The sequence below is a fragment of the Aquarana catesbeiana genome, linkage group LG01 (genome assembly GCF_042186555.1).
Source record: "Aquarana catesbeiana isolate 2022-GZ linkage group LG01, ASM4218655v1, whole genome shotgun sequence".
Taxonomy (NCBI): Eukaryota; Metazoa; Chordata; class Amphibia; order Anura; family Ranidae; genus Aquarana; species Aquarana catesbeiana.
The window spans coordinates 704,653,234-704,675,436 of record NC_133324.1 but is presented as its reverse complement, the minus strand read 5'-3'; the positions used below and the strand labels follow the sequence as shown (position 1 = coordinate 704,675,436).

The 22,203-nt window shown below is 44.9% G+C and overlaps 1 protein-coding gene across 1 annotated transcript; it reads left to right on the top strand.

Moving 5' to 3' along the window:
* Positions 1-8,770: 8,770 nt before the first annotated feature.
* Positions 8,771-11,215, top strand: LOC141127603 (uncharacterized). Its single transcript, XM_073614223.1, has 4 exons — positions 8,771-8,936; positions 9,372-9,428; positions 9,553-9,636; positions 10,776-11,215. The coding sequence occupies exons 1-4, from the start codon at positions 8,843-8,845 to the stop codon at positions 11,213-11,215; spliced, it is 675 nt and encodes a 224-aa protein (XP_073470324.1). The 5' UTR covers positions 8,771-8,842.
* Positions 11,216-22,203: the final 10,988 nt, after the last annotated feature.

Below are 22,203 nucleotides of genomic sequence, written 5' to 3'. Positions count from 1 at the left end.
TGAACCCATGCACTTGGGCTTTATGCGTCTCTCTGCGCATGAGAGAACCTTTAGGAGGAGGGAGAGATTGTGCCTTTATTGTGGCCAGGCAGGTCACTTTTTGAAGTCTTGTCCTACCCGTCCTGGGAATGCCCGAACCTTGAGGTCCTGTCACGGACAGACCTTAGGTGGCGTTATTTCGTCCCCAGTTATCCAGAAGGATAAGCCCCTGGTTTCGGTCACACTTTCTTGAGCTGAGCTGTCCATTGAGATACAGGCTCTAATCGACTCTGGGGTTGCAGGCATGTTCATTGATGCTGCCTTTGTATCGAAGCACTCGATTCTGCTGCAGCTGTGTGACACTCCACTTGCCATTGAGGCTCTTGATGGGAGACCTCTACAGCCTGCCCATGTGACTCATGAGACAGTTACATTGTCCATGGCCGTAGGGGCTCTTCACCATGAGATAATCCAATTCCAAATTATTTCCTCACCTAAGTTTCCACTGGTTATTGGTAATCCTTGGTTACAGAGGCACAACTCCTCTTTTGATTGGCTCCGTGCTGAGGTTCTCTCCTGGTCACCACAATGCAGTGAGACATGATTCCAGAAGGTAGCCAAGGTGCCTGTGCACCTCTTCACTCTCCTCCCTGCCGGAGGAGTACCAAAATTTTAGCGATGCCTTTGACAAAGGTCAAGCCGATAGTTTGCCTCCACACTGGCCATATGATTGCACAATTGAACTTCAACCTGGTGCCATACCCCCTCATGGCCGGGTTTACCCTTTGTCGGTCTTGGAGGATAAGGTCATGAAGGGAGTATGTTGCAGACGCACTTTCTCGAGGTTTCATCCGCAAATCCTTATCTCCTGCTGGTGCTGGTTTCTAGACATGTGCACACTGAAATATTTCGTTTCGGAATTTCGTTTTCGTCCGAAATATAAATTTATTTAGTTACTCCCGAAATTCGTTTTTCTTTATTTCGTTTTTAGTTAAAAACTTGCATTCGTCCGAAAATCGAAATGAATTAAGGTCGAATCGGTCATTAAAGGCTTATGGTGTCTGTCGAATGTTCAAAGTAGATTCGACGGAGCAGCTAAACTGTACGACGTCGCAATCGTACATTCCGGTCGAATTTTCTGGGATGCATTTGACCGGAAATGTTCGATAGCAGCATTGTACAGTTTGTTTAGCTGCTCTGTCGAATCTTCTAACTTTTGACGGACACCATAAGCCACATTTACGTTTGCATGTTTTCGTTTCTGTGTCGAATCTTCATCGTTCATGCTCATTGCATTGGTCTACTCTGCCCCAGCAGTCAGCCAACCAAACTTTCACATTCGTTTCTCAATCGGAAGTGCGGAAGTGCGGCCGCAAAATCCGACGCTGTGTGGCTTAGAGATAATGGCAATGGCAGCACCAGCAGCAACCCATTCCAGCACTAGCAGCATGGAGGAGGCTGTTCCTGGGCCTTCTAAGGCAGCATCCAAAAATGGGCGCAGGAGGGGGACACAAGCTGCATCCAGCAGGAAGCGTAACCTAATGTGGACTCATATTGAGTCCCAGGTCCTGGTAAGGGAAACGCTTCCTTGCTGGATGCAGCTGTATGGCCCCCGCTCCAGGGAAACCACTACGGAGTGGAAGCGAGAAAAGTGGGAGGAGATTTCCAGGAAGGTGGAGGAGACATATCGCCATCGGCGTGACCCGACTGCCTGTCGCAAAAAATTCAGCGACATAAAACGGTAAGTAACGTGTCTGATTATTTTTTTTTTTTACATTTTAACCACTTCAGCCCCGGAGGTATGGCTGCCAAATGACCATGCCACTTTGTGCGATTCGGCACTGCGACGCTTTAACTGACAATTGCGCGTTCGTGTGACGTTGCTCCCAAACAAAATTGATGTCCTTTTTTTCCCACAAATAGAGCTTTCTTTTGGTGGTATTTGATCACCTCTGCGGTTTTTATTTGCTTTTTGCTATATAAGTATCCCCAGCAAATATATAAAAAACGAATTTTTTCCTCAGTTTAGGCCGATATGTATTCTTCTACATATTTTTGGTAACAAAAATTGCAATAGGCGTTTATTGATTGGTTTGTGCAAAAGTTATAGCGTCTACAAAATAGGGATAGTTTTATGGCATTTTTATTAACAATTTTTTTTACTAGTAATGGCGGCGATCAGCGATTTTTATTGTGACTGCGACATTATGGCGGACACATCGGACACTTTTGATGCCATTTCGGGACCATTGTCATTTATACAATGATAAAAGCTCCAAAAAATGCACTGATTTTACACACACACATATAAACATATGTTATTGCTATCACAATTTGATGTCAGTAAAGTTAGGTGAATTTTTTTTTTAAAAAGGAATAAATAATTTTCAATTTATCCTCCCTCCTGTGAAAAACCAAATTTGCGCATAGGTGTGCCTAGCCTACACATAGTTTGCAGTTGCACATGTTATATATTATCGCCACAATCATTTTAAGAGGAATATTTCCATGCCGTTATTTGTTCTTAGTTAGTTATCACTAAACTGAGCAGTAAGTGCTTTTAAGTTCCACTTGACCTGACCACCTGTAGGTTGCGCCCCCTTTCTGACCAGGCCATATTTTGCTATTTAGCGCATTGCAGCTTTAAACTGCACGCTCCTGTGATGTATTACCCAAATGAAATTTATGCTCTTCTCCCGCCATATATAGAGCTTTTATTGGTGGCATTAGATCACCGCTGGGTTTTACATTTTTTGTTATTGAAAAATAAAAAAGTTATATATATATATATATATATATATATATATATATATATGTAGGAAGGCCAGTATGGTGGCCTGAATTTATGGGAGGAGCCCGGTGGGTATTTAAGCAGCCCGCTCACCTGTGGTGCTTGTCGGTTTCCTGTGCGCGATACGTTACGTCACTAGGCCGACTATCCGAATACCAAACGTCCGTAAGTCGTTGTCTCGCAAAGTTCCCGCATTTGCTATTTCGTGCTCGAGAGTGTCAGTGTTTACCGATCCGTATCGTTCGTACCACGCGTCTGGCTTGGCTGTCGCAGGTAGGGTCCCGTCGGACTTTTCGTTTTTCATATCATGTCACTAAACCGTGAGTTCAAATTTCGTTTCACCCGCATCTCACAAACTGCAATGTATATCGCTCGTACTTTCGATATGTTACAAATTCGATAGCACAGCGACGCTGACGTCGCTTCATTTCTAGCATGTCGGTATCAGTAGACAGCCATAGCCAGTCGCAATTTTGTAAATGATCAAATCAAGTTAGTTCGATACCAATCATTTCTCATTTCTGAGACATTTCTAAACTCATTTCGGACATTTCAAATCATTTCTCATTTCTGAAAACATTTCTGAACTCATTTCTGACATTTTCAAATCATTTCTCATTTCAGTCACCTACCGCGCTCCGATTCGAATCCAGTCGCACCAAAGATGCGCCGATTCGTTCCGGTGTGCCCCAGTTATTACGGCCTCATTTCTATACATGCTCCAGAGTTACGTTATTGTCAGTCAATTGTACCTCTGTCATGGTCATCATTTCATTTCCATGTATCACGTCCCGACATGAATTCAGTCGCATGAAAAATGCACCGATTCGTCTCGGCGTGCCCCAGGATTGGCCTCATTTCTATACATGCTCCAGAGTTACGTTTTATCAGTCATTTGTACCTCTGTCATGGTTATCATTTCATTTCCATGTATCACGTCCCGACATGAATTCAGTTGCATGAAAAATGCACCGATTCGTCTCGGCGTGCCCCAGGATTGGCCTCATTTCTATACATGCTCCAGAGTTACGTTTTATCAGTCATTCGTACCTCTGTCATGGTTATCATTTCATTTCCATGTATCACGTCCCGACATGAATTCAGTCGCATGAAAAATGCACCGATTCGTCTCGGCGTGCCCCAGGATTGGCCTCATTTCTATACATGCTCCAGAGTTACGTTTTATCAGTCATTCGTACCTCTGTCATGGTTATCATTTCATTTCCATGTATCACGTTCCGACATGAATTCAGTCGCATGAAATGCACCGATTCATCTCGGCGTGCCCCAGGATTGGCCTCATTTCTATACATGCTCCAGAGTTACGTTATCAGTCATTTGTACCTCTGTCATGGTTATCATTTCATTTCCACGTATCACATTCCGACATGAAATCAGTCGCATGAAAATGCACCGATTCGTCTCGGCGTGCCCAGGATTGGCCACATTTCTGACACATGCTCCAGAGTCCAGATCATAGCTAATCGCAGACATCGGGGGATTGATCCACATCTCTGTCATGCAATTTCTACCATTTCACTCCCACAACGCATCACCGTTTCGAAACCAGTCGCATCTGAGGTGCACCGATTCGTCACGGCATGCATCACTGGTTCCGATCGCATTTCATACCTATACCAGAGCTCGGTTAGTTGCCAGTCGCTAACACTGCACAACCAATTCGAGCCGCGGTCAAAACAATCATTTCTCTCATTTCATTTAATACTGCACTCCTATTCGAATCCAGATGCATCAAACAAGCACCGATTCGTCCCAGGAGCACCAATATTTTCAGTTGCCCCATTTCAATACATGCTCCAGAGCCCGGTTCACGGTCGAACAAATCGTGACACGACCAGGCCGCACCTCTGTCATGCAGTTCATTCATTTCACAATCAAAGCAAACATTTTGAATCATTTCATTGTCACAAGATTGCAAGCATCATACAAATCATTGCTTCAAGTTACTTAGCAATCCCTTCACGAATTGTCACCTTTTCATTTTCCTCAAAAAAAAAAAAAAATCCATACCTATACCAGAGCTCGGTCGGTTGCCAGTCGCAAAACACGGCACAACCAATTCAAGCCTCGGTCAAGGTAAACATTTCTCTCATTTCATTTCATGCTGCGCTCCGATTCGAATCCAGATGCATCAAACAAGCACCGATTCGTCCCGGTGTGCACCAATGTTTCTTCTGTTGCCTCGTTTCAGTGCATGCTCCAGGGCCCGGTTCACGGTCGCATCAGTCACGACACGGCCAGGCCGGACCTTTGTCATGCAGTTCAGTAATTTCAAACATCAAGGCAAACATTTCGAATCATTTCGTTCTCACAAAAAAAAAAAAAAAAAAATATACGAGCTCAAAAACAGGATATTCTCATCAGATCAAATCATGTTACAGGCCGGCAGCGAAGACTTCACGGCCCCTCTGTCGGCTTTCACACAGGCCTCATTTCACTACCTCACAGTACGTACGAATGTGGGAATATTCGTTCAGCAGCCATCGACGAACAAACCATAGATCGGCTCTTACAAACAGAACTAGACCGAGAGTACGTTATAGGCCTTTCACTCAGCCCCCTTTCAGCACTTGGAGAGTCAGCCCTATTTGGGGCTTGTCAAGGGCAAATTCACAAATAAATTACGTTTGGGGTACCACCTGTCTGCGCCTCATTCTTCCCACATCCCCAGTCTCAATTCCCTGATTCCCTCCGAAGAATTCTCCCTAAAATATTCCTCCGTAGACATGCCGATACAAGCAGTCATCAAAGCAGGTACAGGTGCCTGGCTTTCCAAAACCAACATCTCGGATGCCTTTAAGCTCCTGCCTATCCATCCATCCCTTTGGTGCTGGCATGGCATCAAGTGGAAGGAGGCATATTATTTGGCCACAAAACTGACGTTCGGTTCGAAGAGCAGCCCTTGGCTCTTCGACACATTCGCTCAGTCTCTTGCTTGGATACTGTTACACAAGGCTCAGTGACAAAAGTCATCCATTACCTGGACGACTTCCTACTAATAGAACCTCCCAGCAAGCCCCCAGGAGACCTCGACAAACTCAGAGCGATATTCGGAAAACCCAATCTTCCCATCACCGAGCACAAAGTAGAAGGCCCAGCACATAACATCACCTTTCTCGGGGGCCAACTTAGACACCTGCGCTATGCAAGCCAGTCTCCCCCTCGACAAACTAACCCGCATTAAGGCGGTCCTTCACAAATTCACCCACACCAAGGGGTGTACCAAGAAGCAGTTGCAATCTCTCCTGGCAATGCTGAATTTCGCCATACGAATTATTCCACAAGGCCGCACCTTCGTGTCACGCCTGCTGAGATTCCTGCCAGAAACACAAGACCCCGATCAGATCTTAAATCTAGACTCCGCAGCAATAGCGGACCTATCTATGTGGGACGAATTCCGTCCTCCCGGAATGGCATATCCCTAATTATACCCATGGTTTCAGCCCTGTCACCCCAGGTGGTGACAGACGCTGCAGCCACCACAGGTTTCGCTGCAATTTTTGGCCATCATTGGTTTTCAGGACCCTGGCCTCAACAGATACTGTTGATACCCGGCTTATTCAAAACATCTTCCCTCCTCGAACTCTATCCCATGGTGGCAGCTGCACAACTCTGGGGTCACCATTGGACAGGGCAAACCGTAATCTTCACCACCGACAATCAGGCCACGGCAGACATCAACAAAGGCAGGTCCAATTCCCCAGCAGTCATGTCCTTCCTGCGCAGATCGGTACAACTGTTCTTACAGCATCAGTTTAACATACACTGTGCATTTATTCCAGGCAGACACAATTAGCTGCTGACGCACTGTCACGTTCTAACTACACCTCCTTTTCAAACAGGTTCCCGGAGCCGATCCAGTGTCGGCCCCTATCCCTGCCTGGTCACAACTGACCCTGGACTAGTTTAACATTTACAAGGAGCAACGCAGCTCATCAATCACTCACTCTCTCATAACACACTCAAAGCCTACCAGACAGCTTGAAAGGCGTTCAATAAATTTCTCACATCCTGCCGTAAAGGACCAATAGATGTCAAACAGGTACTGGCCTTCATTTCATACTGCCACACTCAGCTGGCCTTATCTTACAATACCATTCGGCTATACCTAGCCGGCATACAACATTTCGTGACCCTGGAAGACCCCACAAAATCTTCACTGTTCTCATCACACGCTATACGAGCCATCCTAAGGGGCATCCAGAAACAACAACCAGTGATTAGTACTAAGCGCTTACCCATTACGGGGCCCATCTTCAGGGATATGTCGACTATTCTGGCTACTTCGCCATTCGGTCTGCTGCCCAGCACGGTCCTACAAGCAGCCATATAGTTGGCTTACTACGGGTTCACCTATAACCACCCCACAGACCAAGTATTACGCAGACGGCACTTGCTTCGCCACCAAGACCATTTCATCCTTCACCTCGAGGTTTCTTAAACCCAGGAAACAGGCTCTGGAGTGGACATTTCACCTCTACAGAACCAATAACAGCTGGTGTCCAGTCACCGTACTTAACCGTCTCCTCTCACTCCTGCCTGAACAATCGGACACCAGTCCTCTTCTACCATTCCCAGTTAAACCCTTAAACGCATGTCACTTTGTAAAACACATAAGGATACTTCTCCGCAATCTTCACCTTAAACCCAGTCAGTACTCCGGACACTCCTTCCGCATCGGAGCAGCCTCCGCAGCAACCCGCCAGGGGGTTCCAGACCACATCATCAAAAGACTAGGCAGATGGAAATCAGCCTGCGTCGCCCGGTATATACCCAATCCTCAAGTAGAGATGGCACAGGCATTCTCCAAATTGGCTCAATGAATACCTGAAAACCAATTATATATTATATCCCTACCTGAATGTTTTTGCCCCCTTATTTTGGCATACCGGCCATTAGACCAAGGCACACTTTCAGGTCCATTTCATATGGTAAGTCCACACTTCCAGGTCTATTTCCGATGGTAAGTCTTATCTTTATTATAAGTGTTATCTATGTCCATATCGGACATAGGGCTCCGACCATAAGTAGGAAGGCCAGTATGGTGGCCTGAATTTATGGGAGAAGCCCGGTGGGTATTTAAGCAGCCCGCTCACCTGTGGTGCTTGTCGGTTTCCTGTGCGCGATACCCACCCTCCCATCCCCATTTCAAGGCATTCATTTCATTTCATTCATTTCATCTCATTTCTCTCTACAGAATAATCATTTCTTAAAACCAGGGTATGCCCCCTTATTTTGGCATACCGGCCATTAGACCAAGGCACACTTTCAGGTCCATTTCATATGGTAAGTCCACACTTCCAGGTCTATTTCCGATGGTAAGTCTTATCTTTATTATAAGTGTTATCTATGTCCATATCGGACATAGGGCTCCGACCATAAATATATATATATATATATATATAAAAAAGTGTTACGGTGGCTGGACTTAACCAGCTTGCGGACCCGCCATATTTTTAGTTACTATGGGGGGGGTCCACATCTGCAAGTGGGTTAATGCTTTGCAAAAGAAACAAGGAAGGAAATTTTACACTATACACAGTTCACACAAGCGCGTAATAGAAAGGTGGACTGGAGTGGACACAATGGACATTTACTCGGCACAATCCCTATCCTGCCTTTTATTATTTATTGTGCACCAAAAAAGCATAGGTTTTTCTTACAATAAATTTGGTTAATAAATAAATGTGCAAACCTTGTGCTACATGAAAAAATGTGCCTAATCCAAAAATTCCATTTGCATTGTTTCATTCTACGGGTTCATTCTACATGTGTTTCATGTGTTGATGTCATTTTCAGATTACAATTGTAGTTTAATTGTGGAACCCATTTCTCTTCTCTTTTTGTTTTGCAGTTCCATAGCGCGTAAACGCAGGCAGTCGGGGCGCAGAGGAAAGCAGGTATCTCTCCTCCCCCATGAGAAGGAGCTCTTAGCAGCTGTAAGGGAGGATGAGATAAAAAAACTGCTGGCTCATCAGGGTTGGTGTCAGCATTGCATTGTGTGTAGGAAATTTTTTTTGTCAACCATGCGACGCGACATAGTCATTTACCATGATGTGTTTGATTTTATTTAAAGATCGTCTCCAGGCCCAGCGCCGCCGGAGGCAGAGGGCAGAGGAGCAGGAGTCCTCCACGTCATCATGCAGTAAGTACTGTAGTAGTGACACTAATACAGTGGTTCCTTTTCCATTTGTCCAGCCTTCCATTGTTGATTCCAGTGTCATTGTTTCTCGCTCATGTAGTGACAGGTAGAGCCTCTGCGACGCTCTGTCAGGTAACGCAAGCGATTGCGTAACTTACGTAATTTGACAGAACGTGGCCGCTCTGAACTGAGGTGCCTGATCAGTGGCAGTGCACCTAGCACTCGCTGGCGCCGCTGGAACCAGGACAGGTAAGTGCCTCGTATTTGTTTTTTTTTAAATGATTTTTTCTAAATGGTGAATGCATGTCCCTGCCTTGTAGATAAACGTTAGTGACCTGCCCTGTATTGCCATGCTAATGGATAATTAATTTTATCTATTTACACTACAGTATATTTATTTACGTTTATTAACGTTCATCATTTCTCCTTTATAAATAGGTGTCATCCAGTCAGAGGGGGAGACTGAGGAGGAGGCTGAGGCAGCAACGCCCACATGTAAGTTAGTATAATCTTGCTGGTATCTGCTGAGTGATCATACATGTTTCAATGTTCTTGTACTAATGTGTGAGATTGTTGTACACTGCAGATTGTAATGTTCTTTTCTATCATTACTCAACAGCTGCTGAGCAGGAGGTGGAGGAGACCTGCCCTGTAGAGGCTGCTGGGGATGCGGAGGAACAGCCAGATGCGGCAGATCCAGGGAGTAAGCATAACTTTTTTTGTATTTTACAGGCAAATATAGTATTTTAAATATGAAATGCTGATGGCATACCTTGTCTAGAATAGCTTGTGATTTATTCTGCAAGGCTTCGGTTTAGCTGGAACTATTAATTATATTAGTTCCCCTCTGCAGATGATTCCAGTCTTCCTGTTAGCGTGACCTGTGCTTGTTAATATTTCCCCAATGTCCCTGATCATGCCACCTTCTTGCTGCAGTTCAGATTCCCAGTCTGAGCCAATCACTGTTAATCATTATGAATAACACAGCAGGCTGGGGGGGGGTGTCAGAAAAGAATCTCCAGCTATTGGCTGGCAGTCCCTGGACATGTTCAATCTCTGGCATGCCCCTAATGCATGCATTAACACTTTTCTCATGATGTTATACCTGTTATACCTCCTAGCCTAGACCAGGAGTGAGTAACCTACCTAGCCTAGAACAGAAGTGGGGCTTAATTTATTCAACAATCAGTGGCCTTACAAAATTATCAACTTTAAAAAATAGCCTGCTATATTTTATTAAACAACTTTTTATTAGGTCATCCCAAATGCAATGGCTTGAATGGCTTCTCTTTGGTGAGTGTAATGTTAAAAGCTGGTATAGCTGATATGTTTTTCTGCAAGTGCAACTGATCCTCCATATTTGCCAAAGTCAGTCAGTCTGGATGAGGTAGATTAGTTAGCAGTAGCACTTAGGCGTCCATTACACCTTAAGATTTTCTCCAGCCGCCCGTGCGACCAAGCGGATGAAATCTTTGGGAGATTCCCCTTTACACTGCTTGATGTGTAGATGGGAATCCCTTTGTACTCTGGCCGGGGAGGACACTCAGCTCCACCCCGGTCAGAGTACAGTAAAGTAGTACTACACCTTCCTGCACAGCTCTGCAAACTTGGTATGACGCAGCGAATTGACACAGACACCACTATCTCCTACACACAAATTGATTAGGTGCATCTCACTAAATATCAAAAACTGGTATGGATGGAAGTGAAAACATCTCAAGATGTTACAGGATTGTCTACAAGGGCTGGAGATCGTTGCCTTTATATAATGTTAGGGTGAAGAAGCCATGTGTATGTGTATTGTATTATCTATCTATCTAATGTATTTTCTTTTCTTCACAGGTGAAGTCTTCATCCTGCAACTGCAGCCTGTGGACGAAGACCTGGACCTGCCCGCGTCTGGTTGGACTGGCTGTCCTTCTGAGTCCCCAGTGGTTTCTACAGTCCTCCACCCTTCAACATCCCCCCACCTGGCCTCCCCAGTGCATCCTTCACCCGCTCCAGAACAGGCACACATCCCCCACCCTCCAGAGCAACATGTGACGGATTATCTGCGGCGCATTGTGGAGGTCCAAAAGAGACATTTTGCAGTTACCCGGAGGCTGCGTCAATCTTTGGCCCTCCACAATCACCGGCAGCTCCGTCACTCTGTGGCTCTGCAGAGGTACCAGCGTAGCCTCAGGAGACACCTGGAGGCTACGCGGTACCTTGGTGACCAGTTGGCTGGGATTAATATGTCCCTACAGCGACTGGTCACCAGGTTGGGGGAGAATGTACTCTAATTTTTTTTTTTTTTTTTTTTGTTTTGTTTATGTTAACTGTTAAATAAAAAAATTTTGTTCAGAAATAATTGTTTTCTTGAGTTTTGCTTTCCTTGTTAGATTTGTGTGATGTTTATCTAAATGAACTAGTCCATATATTGTTACTAACTTACTAGAGGCCTTATAATTGTAGTTTTTCTACATTTAACCATCAGGCTGAACTTAGAAAATTGATGAGATTTCTCTCTACACTATTTCAATGTGCAAAGGGTAATCCAATGTATTGTGTCCAGTCACGCCGTTCAGCTTTCCCTCCACCAGAATACACAGCAGATAGTTAGAGCAGGGGTTACTCTATACAGTCCTCAACAGTTCACAGGACATAGGTTGCAGGCTTGCAATCATGAGGGCAACAGTTAACCGGACAGAGGTTCACAGGCTAACGCAATTACAAGGGGCAACAGTTCAAAGGGCAGTGTCATGGTTATGCAATAGAGTTTGTCTGTCAGCATACCTGTCTCCATGTGTTCATCTCTAGAGACCAGCTGACCCTCACCTGACTGCTTTTGTAAGCTCTCCTCTAGCATGGCTCCACCCCAGCTCCTATCAGGGAACCCTATATTAACCTGTGCACTGCAAGCCAGCAGTGCTGATCAACCATTGTGTGTTAGCTTTCGTGTGTACTGGCTGTGTTTCCTACGTCTGATTCCAGTTAACCGACTTTGGCCTGTTCTCTACTATTCCTGTCTGCTCGTGACCCTGACCTTTGGCGTGTCCCTGACCATCCCTGTTTGCCTGTGACCCTGAACCTTGGCGTGTACTCTGTTGTCCTTGTCTGCTTGTGGCCTCGACCTTGGCTTGTCCCTTACTTCCTTGTTGTTCCAGCCTGCTGCCTCTTTCCTCTTCTCCTGTAGTCTACCGTGAGCATGAGATGTGAGATCCTGGGGGCTGCGACCTGGAGCCAGACTGCAGTGCAGTCCATCCTCACCACTAGAGGCTCTGGTGAACACCTACTGGCTCTTAGACTTCGCGCCCTGGAGAATCTATGCTCTAGCTCCCAGTGGGATCTGTGTTAGTGATCCAGTAGACCTGCTTCCTGAACCTCCCAGGTTTCAATCCACAGCAGTCAGTCCTAGGATCCACTACCTAGCGGTGCACTTCCGATTCCTACAGAGTGCATCTGTCACCTAGCCTCAAGGTGACCTGACAGGCAGTCATCATTTCCAGGGCTTGAGTAACATGGCAGCAGGGTAGATTACTCACTCACACTAGTGACTATGGACAATTGCAGATGGTCATGAAACAGGCGGAGGATCAGAGAGGGCCCTGGTGTTCCCAGGGTCAGAGATGGTAAATGGGAGGGGTCCTGGGCATCTGGATGCAGCTCAGCAGTGACCAACTAATATATCTTGCATAGAATCACGTTTCCAACTGTATGCTTCTTTGTGCTATGTTGTGTTGGTAGCATATTCTGATCCTTGAGTTGACAGTCTCTCCATCAAGAGGAACTGTCATGCTGTTGAGGTCATCTTTAATCATTGTCTCTTATTTCCAGACCACCAAACAAAAATGGTTAAATATTAGCACATGTTGCTATTTGTATTTACAAAGACAGCAACACGTGAGCAGTAGCGCCACGTCAAGGCTTCAACCCTTGCTACTGTCCATTCACACAACATTCATTCATGCAATCAAGCACACTCTAGTCACTCTACACAACATTCATTACAAAAAAGGGTGATGGAAGGAATAAAGGGAAAAATTTGGATTGCTTAAAACAATATAATTCTATTTAAATCTTGGGGTCACACCAAAGTCAAGTAGACAACTGCTATTGTGTCAAGTGGTAAGAAAATAAAAAAAATGATTTTCCTCAACATTTGGATGGTTCCTCTGAGTCCCATCTATCTTCACTGTCCATTCACACAACATTCATTCATGCAATCACGCACAATCAAGTCACTCTTGTCCCATCTATCTTCACATGGTAACAATGATTCAGGTCTCACAAATTAAGGGTAGGGTAACCCAGCTTGGGGAGGTTAAATTTGAGGAAAGTTATTTGTTCCATCAAATGGGGTGTTAGTTGTGAACGGTGTGGATTAAGGATATTCCCAGTAATAGAGAAAACTCTCTCACTTTGCACAGTGGTTGGAGGACAGGATAGTAGTTGCTGGGCAACCAGGCAAAAACCAGGCCACAAACTTTTCTTACCATCCCAATAGGTCAAAGGGTCCTCTGTAGGAAGCAAAGGTGCTTCATATAGGTAGGCCCTGACCATTTCAGAGGCACTGCTCTCCTCTCGATTACCTGCTGCTTGACCTGCATCCACCAGATTGTCAAGTGCCTCTACCCAACATGCACATGCTCCACTCTGTTGTTTTTGAGTGATGCTGCCAGGCCTTGGAATAGCAGACATGGCAGGTGAATCTTCCAAACCGGCCTCAACCGTCGTACATCTCTGTTGCTGCAAATTCCGGACCCTTTCAATCAATTTTTGTTTCCAGTAGGAGAGGCTGTTGTCTCTGAGTGCCAGTTTACCTTTGATCCTGGGATCACACAGGGAAGCCAGCATGAGTTCAGGGCTTTTGCGGACACGGTCATTTAGCCGGTCTTTTAAGTTAGCTTATAGCTTTCTGATGAAAGACGCTACATCGGCATGAAGTGGGCTGCCACAAACAGGCTCACTGTTTTCTAGGTACAATCCCATCTTATCTATGAGATAGGTAAACAAGGGTATGACCTGTCCTAGGCTGGCATTGCTCTGACTCAAGTTTTCCGTCACATTCCGAAAGGGTTTTAAGACATAAACGAGCTGCCCAATTATACACCAGTCATCACGTCCCAGTGTGGAATCAATCCCGATGCTGTGGCGGGATGATAGATTGTGGATGGCTGTCTTTTGCTCCAAAATGCGTTCCAGCATTTCCAGGGTATAGTTCCACCGGGTGCTGACATCTTGTTTCAGGCGATGTATGGGGAGCCCTGATTGTTCTTGCTCCTCCCTCAACAGTTGACTAGCCCCAACACTGCGGTGGAAATGCCCTGCAATCTTTCTACAAAGGTCCAAGATTTGAGCAATCTTGTTGGTTTTCTCCACTGGGATTGCACCCTTGACCACTAAATGCAGTATGTGTGCAGAACAGCGCACACCGACAAAAGATCCATCTTGGAGAGCTTTAACCATGTTTGAACCTCCGTCTGTCACAATGAACCCAACAGAGACATTGGTGACTGCCTGCTCTCCAAACCAATTGGCCAACATTGATCTAATTGCCCGCAATATGTTGGCAGAGCTGTGTTGGTCATCACGGACTTCTGTGTGGAGCAGGAAAGCTTGATAACCCTGCTGGTCTTGCGCTGCAGACCTGCTTCCTGATGGAGTTTGAACTCTTACACCAGCGCCACCACCAACAGGCACAGTGGCCTGCCACCAGTGTGCAGTCAAAGACAGGAAAGCGTGTTGACCGCTGGGAGCTGTCCACAAATCAGTTGTCAAATGAATTGTCTGACCCTCGGCTTTGGCCATTTTTTCCTTCAATAATCCAACGCATGAGTGGTATAGTGCTGGAATAATCTTTCTGCTGAAAGTTGTTCGTGCAGGAACAACGTATCGTGGAGCAAGGGCATGCATGAGCTGTTTAAACGGCTCCCCTTCAATCATGCAAAAAGAGGCTCCTCCAACAGCAATGAATTGGCCAATGAGGCGGGTGATCTTGTTGGCCTGCTGTTTTGACATGCCCTTGGAACTAAAGCCAACAAAACTATCGAGGGTAGGCTGATGATGTCCTTGGGAGGATGAGGAGCCTGATTGGGTCTGCAGTGGAACTACTGCACGTGGGCGGGTTGTATTAATTGAACTCTCTCTATTGCCTCCTGTGCTCTGAGTAAGTGGTGTGCTTGAGGAGGTACCACCAGTACAGTCAGAGTCCGTTATGCTGCTTCCTGCGCTACCATCTTCTTTTTCTGCCTCTGCCCGCAGTAAAGTAGAGTGGTGGTAATTTTTAAGGTGTAGGTTCATACCAGCATTGGTTAAATGACCTAACTTTTTACCCCTACTTACTTGCTTCCCACACAATTTACACTTGGCAAAGAACCCGCCTTCCAATGTTTGAAAGTATTTCCAAACGTTGCTGCGGCGGGATGCAGCCCCTTGACCTTGTGGATATCTATTTAGGGCTGATATAGCTGCAGCAGGTAGCACACCAGTGGTGGAAGCTGTTGCCACTACAGTTACACTTGGTGAACTAGAACTAGTGCTGCTAATGGCAGGGGTGCTGGGGACTGGGAGGTCAGTGATATCATCACAGGATTCTTCCATAATAACAGAGGGAGAAGGGGAGTTAGCAGCAGATGAAAAAAGTGGACTGCTACCTGTCCTACTCCTCACAGAATATCCCTCTTGCACTTTCTCCAGGTCAAGCTGTAAGTCCTGTGGGCTAAGATTGTATAAAACATCCGCAGTGTTTGGGGAAAGAGGAGCATCACATTCTAAATCATCTTCTTGGGCCAATGAAGAAAAAGTCTCACACTCTGTCTCTGCTGCTGTCTCCCTCAATTGCTCCTTTGGGGAGCTGGGCAGTGGCACTGGTAGTGTGATTGGTGGTGGTGACTGTAAAGGCAACTCCACTTTACTAGGTTTCTTGCCTATTCCATTAAAATATGCAGCCATGACACCTGTAGAAGTGGAAGGAGGCGCTGCACTGGCAGTGGAAGTGGCAGCAGATGTTGGTGGTCTGGCAGGAAAAGTAATATTAGAAGAACTGGGGGTGGTGGAACTAGCTTTGCTGGTGGCATTGGCGGTGACACCCACTGCTGTGGACGGCATGTTGGTGGCGGCAGAAGTGTCAGAGGCACTAGTAGCAGAGACCTTGCCACTTTTTTTACCAAGGCGTCCACCGCGACCACGACCACTACCTCTACCAGCCTTCACTTTTACATTAGAACGGTACATTTCTGAACTTTACAGCAACTGCAAGTCAGAAAATGGACTGGAGTGGAGATAGGGTATATAGAATCTCAATCTATAAATCACCCCCCACCACAACACGGGCAGCCTCTGAGGCTATCACAACACTAGCAGCAACACTAGTATCACTAGTCTATCTATCAAGTTCACAACACAGATGTAGCTTGCTTCACTACTATTCTGCTGCTGTGCTTAGCTTATGCTCAAATGAAATAGTTCAGGATCTCTGATAAAGTGACAATGAATTCAAACGGACCAGCTAAGATTGACTGTTCTGAAATGAATCAGCGTGTCTGTCTCTCTCTGCTAGCAAATCGTAAGTGAAACTAAGTTGGCTGTACATGCGGTTCTAGCTATGTTACTGCCCCTCCTATTTGGTTACAATTGACCAATAATAACCATCATCATCATTATTTTTATTTTACTTAATTTTTCTCTCTACGTCGAATCTTCTCTCTCTATGTCGAATCTTCTCTCTATGTCGAATCTTTTCGAATAATCTTGGACTACTATGGTGGATAGACTATAGAGTTAAGGTTAGGCACATTCGACCACAGGTTCGATAGACACAAATTGTTATTGTTAGCGTCATGTCGAATCTCCTATCTATATCGAACTGTTGTCGCAACGAAAACGAAAATAAAGCATTTGTTTATGTCGGATCTTTCGTTTTTCGGAATCTGCGCTTTCGTTATCGTTTGTTAAAACGATAACGAAAATACCTGAAATTCGGACGAAAATGCATTCGGACGAAAACGAATGCACATGTCTACGTGGTTTCTTCTTTGTGAGGAAGAAGAGCGGTGGACTGAGACCTTTTATTGATTATAGGGGTCTCCATCGTTTCACGATTAAGAATGCCTATCCGATTCCATTGATTACAAAGTTATTTGACCGCCTCAAGGGAGCAACGGTTTTCACGAAGCTTGATTTGAGAGCGGCATACAATCTCATGAGGATTAAGGAGGGTGACAAGTGAAAAACTGCGTTTAATACCTGAACAGGCCATTATGAGTACCTCGTAATGCCTTTTGGCCTTTGTAACGCCCTGGCAGTTTTCCAGGAATTTGTTAACGATATCCTCCAAGATTTCTTGCAGATATGTGTGGTGGTTTATCTCGATGATATCCTCATATTTTCCAAGTCCCTGGAGAGCCACCACACAGATGTCTGTCATGTGCTTCAGAAATTAAGAGAGAACAATCTCTATTGTGAACTGGAGAAGTGCGAGTTCCATCGTGAACAGGTTAAATTCCTGGGCTATGTCATTTCCACTGTTGTTTTTTTGATGGACCCAGAGACACTTTCGGCAGTCCTACAGTGGCCCCGACCCGTATGTTTACATCCTCTGCATCGTTTCCTGGGCTTTGCCAACTATTATCGGAAGTTTATTGGTAACTTCTAGTCTCTGGTCAAGCCCCTGACTGATATGGCCAGAAAGGACGGTAACCTACAGAGTTGGTCTCTGGAGTCCATTAAGGTCTTTGAGAGTCTCAAAGGCTGCCTTTGTTTCTGCTCCTGTGTTGGCACCCTTCAGTCTCAACGTCCTACCTCTGAGAGCGCTATGCATCCTTGTGGCTACTTTTCCAAGAAATTGTCACCTGCCGAATGCAATTACGAGATTGGTGACAGAGAGCTGTCATTTTAGCCCTGAAAGAATGGAGACATCTCCTCGAAGGTACCACTGTGCCGGTTCTCATTCTTACTGACCATAAGAATCTCACATTGTGGTCTGAGGCTAAATGTCTCTCTCCCAGAAGGGAGCGATGGGCTCTTTTCTTGTCATGTTTCAATTACATTGTCTCATTCTTACCAGGTACTAAGAATATAAGGGCTGACACCTTGTCACTAAAATTTTCCTCCACTTCCAAGTTAGAGTCAGTTCCAGTTCCTGTGATTCCTCCTGGTCGTATTCTGGCTACGGTTTGCAGCAGTCTCACTTCTCCTTTGGGTGACAAAATTCTTGCTGCTCAGGTACATGCTCCTCCTGAGAGACCGCTGCTTTGTCCTAGAGAGTCTCCGTACTGCCATGCTCCAGACTTATCATTCTCCCAAGGCAGCTGGCCACCCTGGGAAGAATCAACCATTGTTGGGCTATTTCCCAACAATTCTGGTGGCCTAGTCTACGTGCTGATGTAGCTGCTTCGTAGCTGCCTGTTCCGTGTGTGCTCAGAGTAAGACTCCACGACATCTTCCAGTGGGCCTCCTACAACCCATACCCAATGGAGAGAGGCCCTGGACCCACCTGTCTATGGATTTCATTGTGGAGTTACCCAACTCCCAAGGCAACACTGTTATCCTTATGGTGGTTGACCGGTTCTCAAAGATGTGTCATTGCATTCCACTTAAGAAGTTACCCACTTCTAAGGAACTGGCTTCCATTTTTACTTGGGAGATCTTTCGCTTACATGGGCTACCCAAGGTAATTGTCTTGGACAGGGGTAGTCAGTTTGTGTCCCGGTTCTGGCGAGCCTTTTGTGCACAGTTGGGAATTCAGCTTTCTTTCTCCTCTGCATATCACCCGCAGTCTAATGGGGCCTCAGAATGAGCCAATTAGTCCTTGGAGCAATTCCTACATTGCTATTTCTGACCATCATAACAAGTGGTCAGACCTATTAGCGTGGGCAGAGTTTGCTCACAACAGTGCCTTGAATTCTACTTCACGATTGTCCCCGTTTATGGCGAATTATGGTTTCCAACCTTCCATGTTGCCTGACTTGTTTGTTCCGCAGAGTATTCCTGCGTTAGGCTTTGCGTAATGCTAATGATAGGTACAGACTCTATGCTGACCACAGACGCCTGCCTGCACCTTCCTACCAGGTTGGGGACAGGGTCTGGCTGTCATCTCGCAACCTCCAACTTCGTGTTCCCTCACTGAAGTTCGCACCTCAGTTTATTGGGCCTTTCCGTATTCTTCTCAGGATTAACCCAGTGGTTTACACATTAGACCTTCCTTCTAATATGCTTATTTCAAATGTATTTCATGTCTCCTTACCACATCCTTACCCTGTACAGGTTGAGAACCATTAGGAGTATGAAGTACAGTCCATTGTTGACTCCCGTAGGTTCCGTGGATGCATACAGTACCTGGAGCATTGGAAAGGGTATGGTCCGGAGGAACGCTCTTGGGTCTCATCCTCGGACGTACATGCTCCTGTCCTCTTCCGTGATTTCCATAGATGTTTTCCCCTCAAGCCTGGTGGTCCTCTGAGGGGGAGGGGTCATTGAGGATGGGGTACTGTCAGGGCTGGGCCCAGCCCTTCCTTTTCTGAGCTGACTGCTCAGCTGTCGGCTAATTGCCAGCTCCCATCTCTCTCCACAGTTAACCAGCTGTTGTTGATCCTGCTCATCAGTCCTGCTTACTTAAGCCGTCCAGTCCAGAGGAGCTCTGCCTTCGGTCACATCTCAAGAAACTATCTCCTGCATTCCTGTTTAAAGACTGGCTTTGCTGACATCCCTTCAGGCTACAGATCCTTCTTGCTGTTCCACTACTTTGATCCCTGACTCCTGGCTTGGCTGATGATCCTTTCCTGGTTACTGAACTTTGGCTATGTTTTGACTGTTTGTTCTTTTTACTTTTATTAAACAAGTGTGATTTAACTGTACTTCTGTCTCGGTCTGATTTAATGGTTTCTGACATTTTGTGAGTAATTCCACTGTTCTGGTGCTCCAGGACCTTCAAAGGTGTGATGGGAAGGAATTAAATTATATGTGTAATTTATGCTCCTAGAATGCCTGCAGGTATTACTTCAATGTTGGACCTCTCTATGTGGCCAGGCTGTGTAAAGGTCTCACACATGTGGTATCGCCATACTCAGGATGAGTAGCAGAGACAAATTTTGGAGTGTAATTCTTGCTATGTACATGCTATGTGTTAGAAATATCTTATAAATTGACTACTTTGTGTAAAAAAAAAAAAAAGGTTTTCTTTCTCTTTCAACATTTTCCGAAGACTGTTGGAAAAAAAATGAACCATTCAAAAGACTTATTATGCCTCATGGAATATACGTTGGGGTGTTTGCTTTCCAAAATTAGGTCATTTCGTGGGTAATTCGATTGTCCTGGTGCTCCAGGGCCTTCTAAAGTGTAATAAGTCTTTAGGAAATTAGAGGTGTAATTTATGCTCCTAGAACACCTGACAGTGTTCCCTGCATGTTGGACCTCTCTATGTGTGGCCAGGCTGCTTAAAAGTCTCACACGTGTGCTATTGCCATACTCAGGATGAGTAGAAAAATGTATTTTGGGGTATAGTTGGAAGTATGCATATGCTGTGTGTGAGAAATAACTTGTTATTATCACAATATTGTATAAAAAAAAACAAAAAAACATTTCTTCATTTTCCCAAGAATTGTGAGAAAAAAATTATAACTTCAAAAAACTCACCATGCCTCTTAATAAATACCTTGGACTGTCTACTTTTCCATTTGCTGGGTATTTGTACTTTCCTGACATTTCAGGACCTTAGGAAATGAGATAGGCCATCAGTACATCAGGTGTGATCAACTTTCAATGATTTGCACCATAGCTTGTAGACACTATAACTTTCGCACAGACCATTGGGTTATGGGTTATTATTTACCAAACATATGCAGCAGTATAAATTTTGGCCCAAATTCATGAACAATTATGACTTATTTGCAAAATTTTATCATAGAAAATTTTTATCATAGAAACTTACCATTGAAAAAAAAGTTGTTTTTTTTCAAAATGTTTGCTCTTTTTTCACTTATCTTCGCAAAAAAATAAAAAAACCCAGTAGTGATTAAATACCAACAAAAGAAAGCTCAGTTTTTATGAAAAAAAAAAATATATAAAAATGTTGTTTGGGTACAGTGTTGCATGACTGAGTAATTGGCATTCAAAGTGTGAGAGCGCTATAAGCTGAAAATTGGTCTGGGCAGGAAGGGGGTATAAGTGCCCTGTATTGAAGTGGTTAATTGAACAAGCTGAAGTTAGGCTGGCCATACATTATACAACTTTCTTATTCAATTTCCTTTAGATTTATCTTCAACTATGCAGTGCAAGAACCTGTCTGACTGCATACAAATTGAAAGTTTTTAGGCCTGACCTCATATTACATGGTTTTGGTAAATCTAAAGGAAAATTTTACCAGAAAACGGTACAATATATGGCCAGCCTTAGAAGCTGATTGGTACCCATGCATGGTTGCACCAGATTTTGCACTCTTCAGTTTTAGTTAATCAACCCCACTGAGTGTAGGTTGTTGCTGCTAAATGCAATAGGTTTGTATACCTAGACAGCCCAGTCTTTGAATATTTAACTACTTGCCAGCCAGCCGCCGCAGTTGCACCGCGGCAGGTTGGCTCGGCTGCGTGAATAACCATCATTGTACGTCAGCCGCTTTAAGAAGCTACGGAGCTTATGCACGTGGCCGACGGCTGCGATGTCCACTGGCCACTCACGATAGCTCCTCAGAGAGCCAGAAGGGGATCTGTCAATGTAAACAGACAGATCCCCATTCTGACAGGGGAGTAGAGAGAGATCTGCTGCTCCTAGTGAGCAGGAACAGTGATCTCTCTCTACTACCTGTCAGTACACTCCCCCTACATTTAGAAACACCTCCCAGGGAACACTTGATCGCTCCCTAGTGTTAACCCCTTCCCTGCCAGTGACATTTATACAGTAATCAGTGGCTATTTTTAGCTCTGATCGCTGTATAAATGTTGCTGGTCCCAAAAAAGTGTCAAAAGTGTCCGATCTGTCCGTCGCAATCGTGCAGTCCCACTAAAAATTTGTAGAAGTATACATATTGGCCTAAACTGATGAAGAAATTAGTTTTTTTTGGCATATTTATTATAGCAAAAAGTAAAAAATCTAGTTTTTTTTTCAAAATTGTCGCTCTTTTTTCATTTATAGCGCAAACAATAAAAACTGCAGTTTGATCAAATACCACCAAAAGAAAGCTCTATTTGTGGGAAAAAAGGACATACATTTTGTTTGGGTACAACGTCGCAAAACCGCGCAATTGTCAGTTAAAGTGACGCAGTGCCATATTGCAAAAAATGCGTCGTCTGGACAT

Excerpts from the sequence above, each read along its gene's own strand:
- LOC141127603 (XM_073614223.1), top strand. The coding sequence starts at position 8,843 with ATGATGTGTTTGATTTTATTTAAAGATCGTCTCCAGGCCCAGCGCCGC. Across the intron at positions 8,937-9,371 it reads GTCCTCCACGTCATCATGCA|GTGTCATCCAGTCAGAGGGG; the intron begins GTAAGTACTGTA and ends CTTTATAAATAG. Across the intron at positions 9,637-10,775 it reads AGATGCGGCAGATCCAGGGA|GTGAAGTCTTCATCCTGCAA; the intron begins GTAAGCATAACT and ends TTTTCTTCACAG.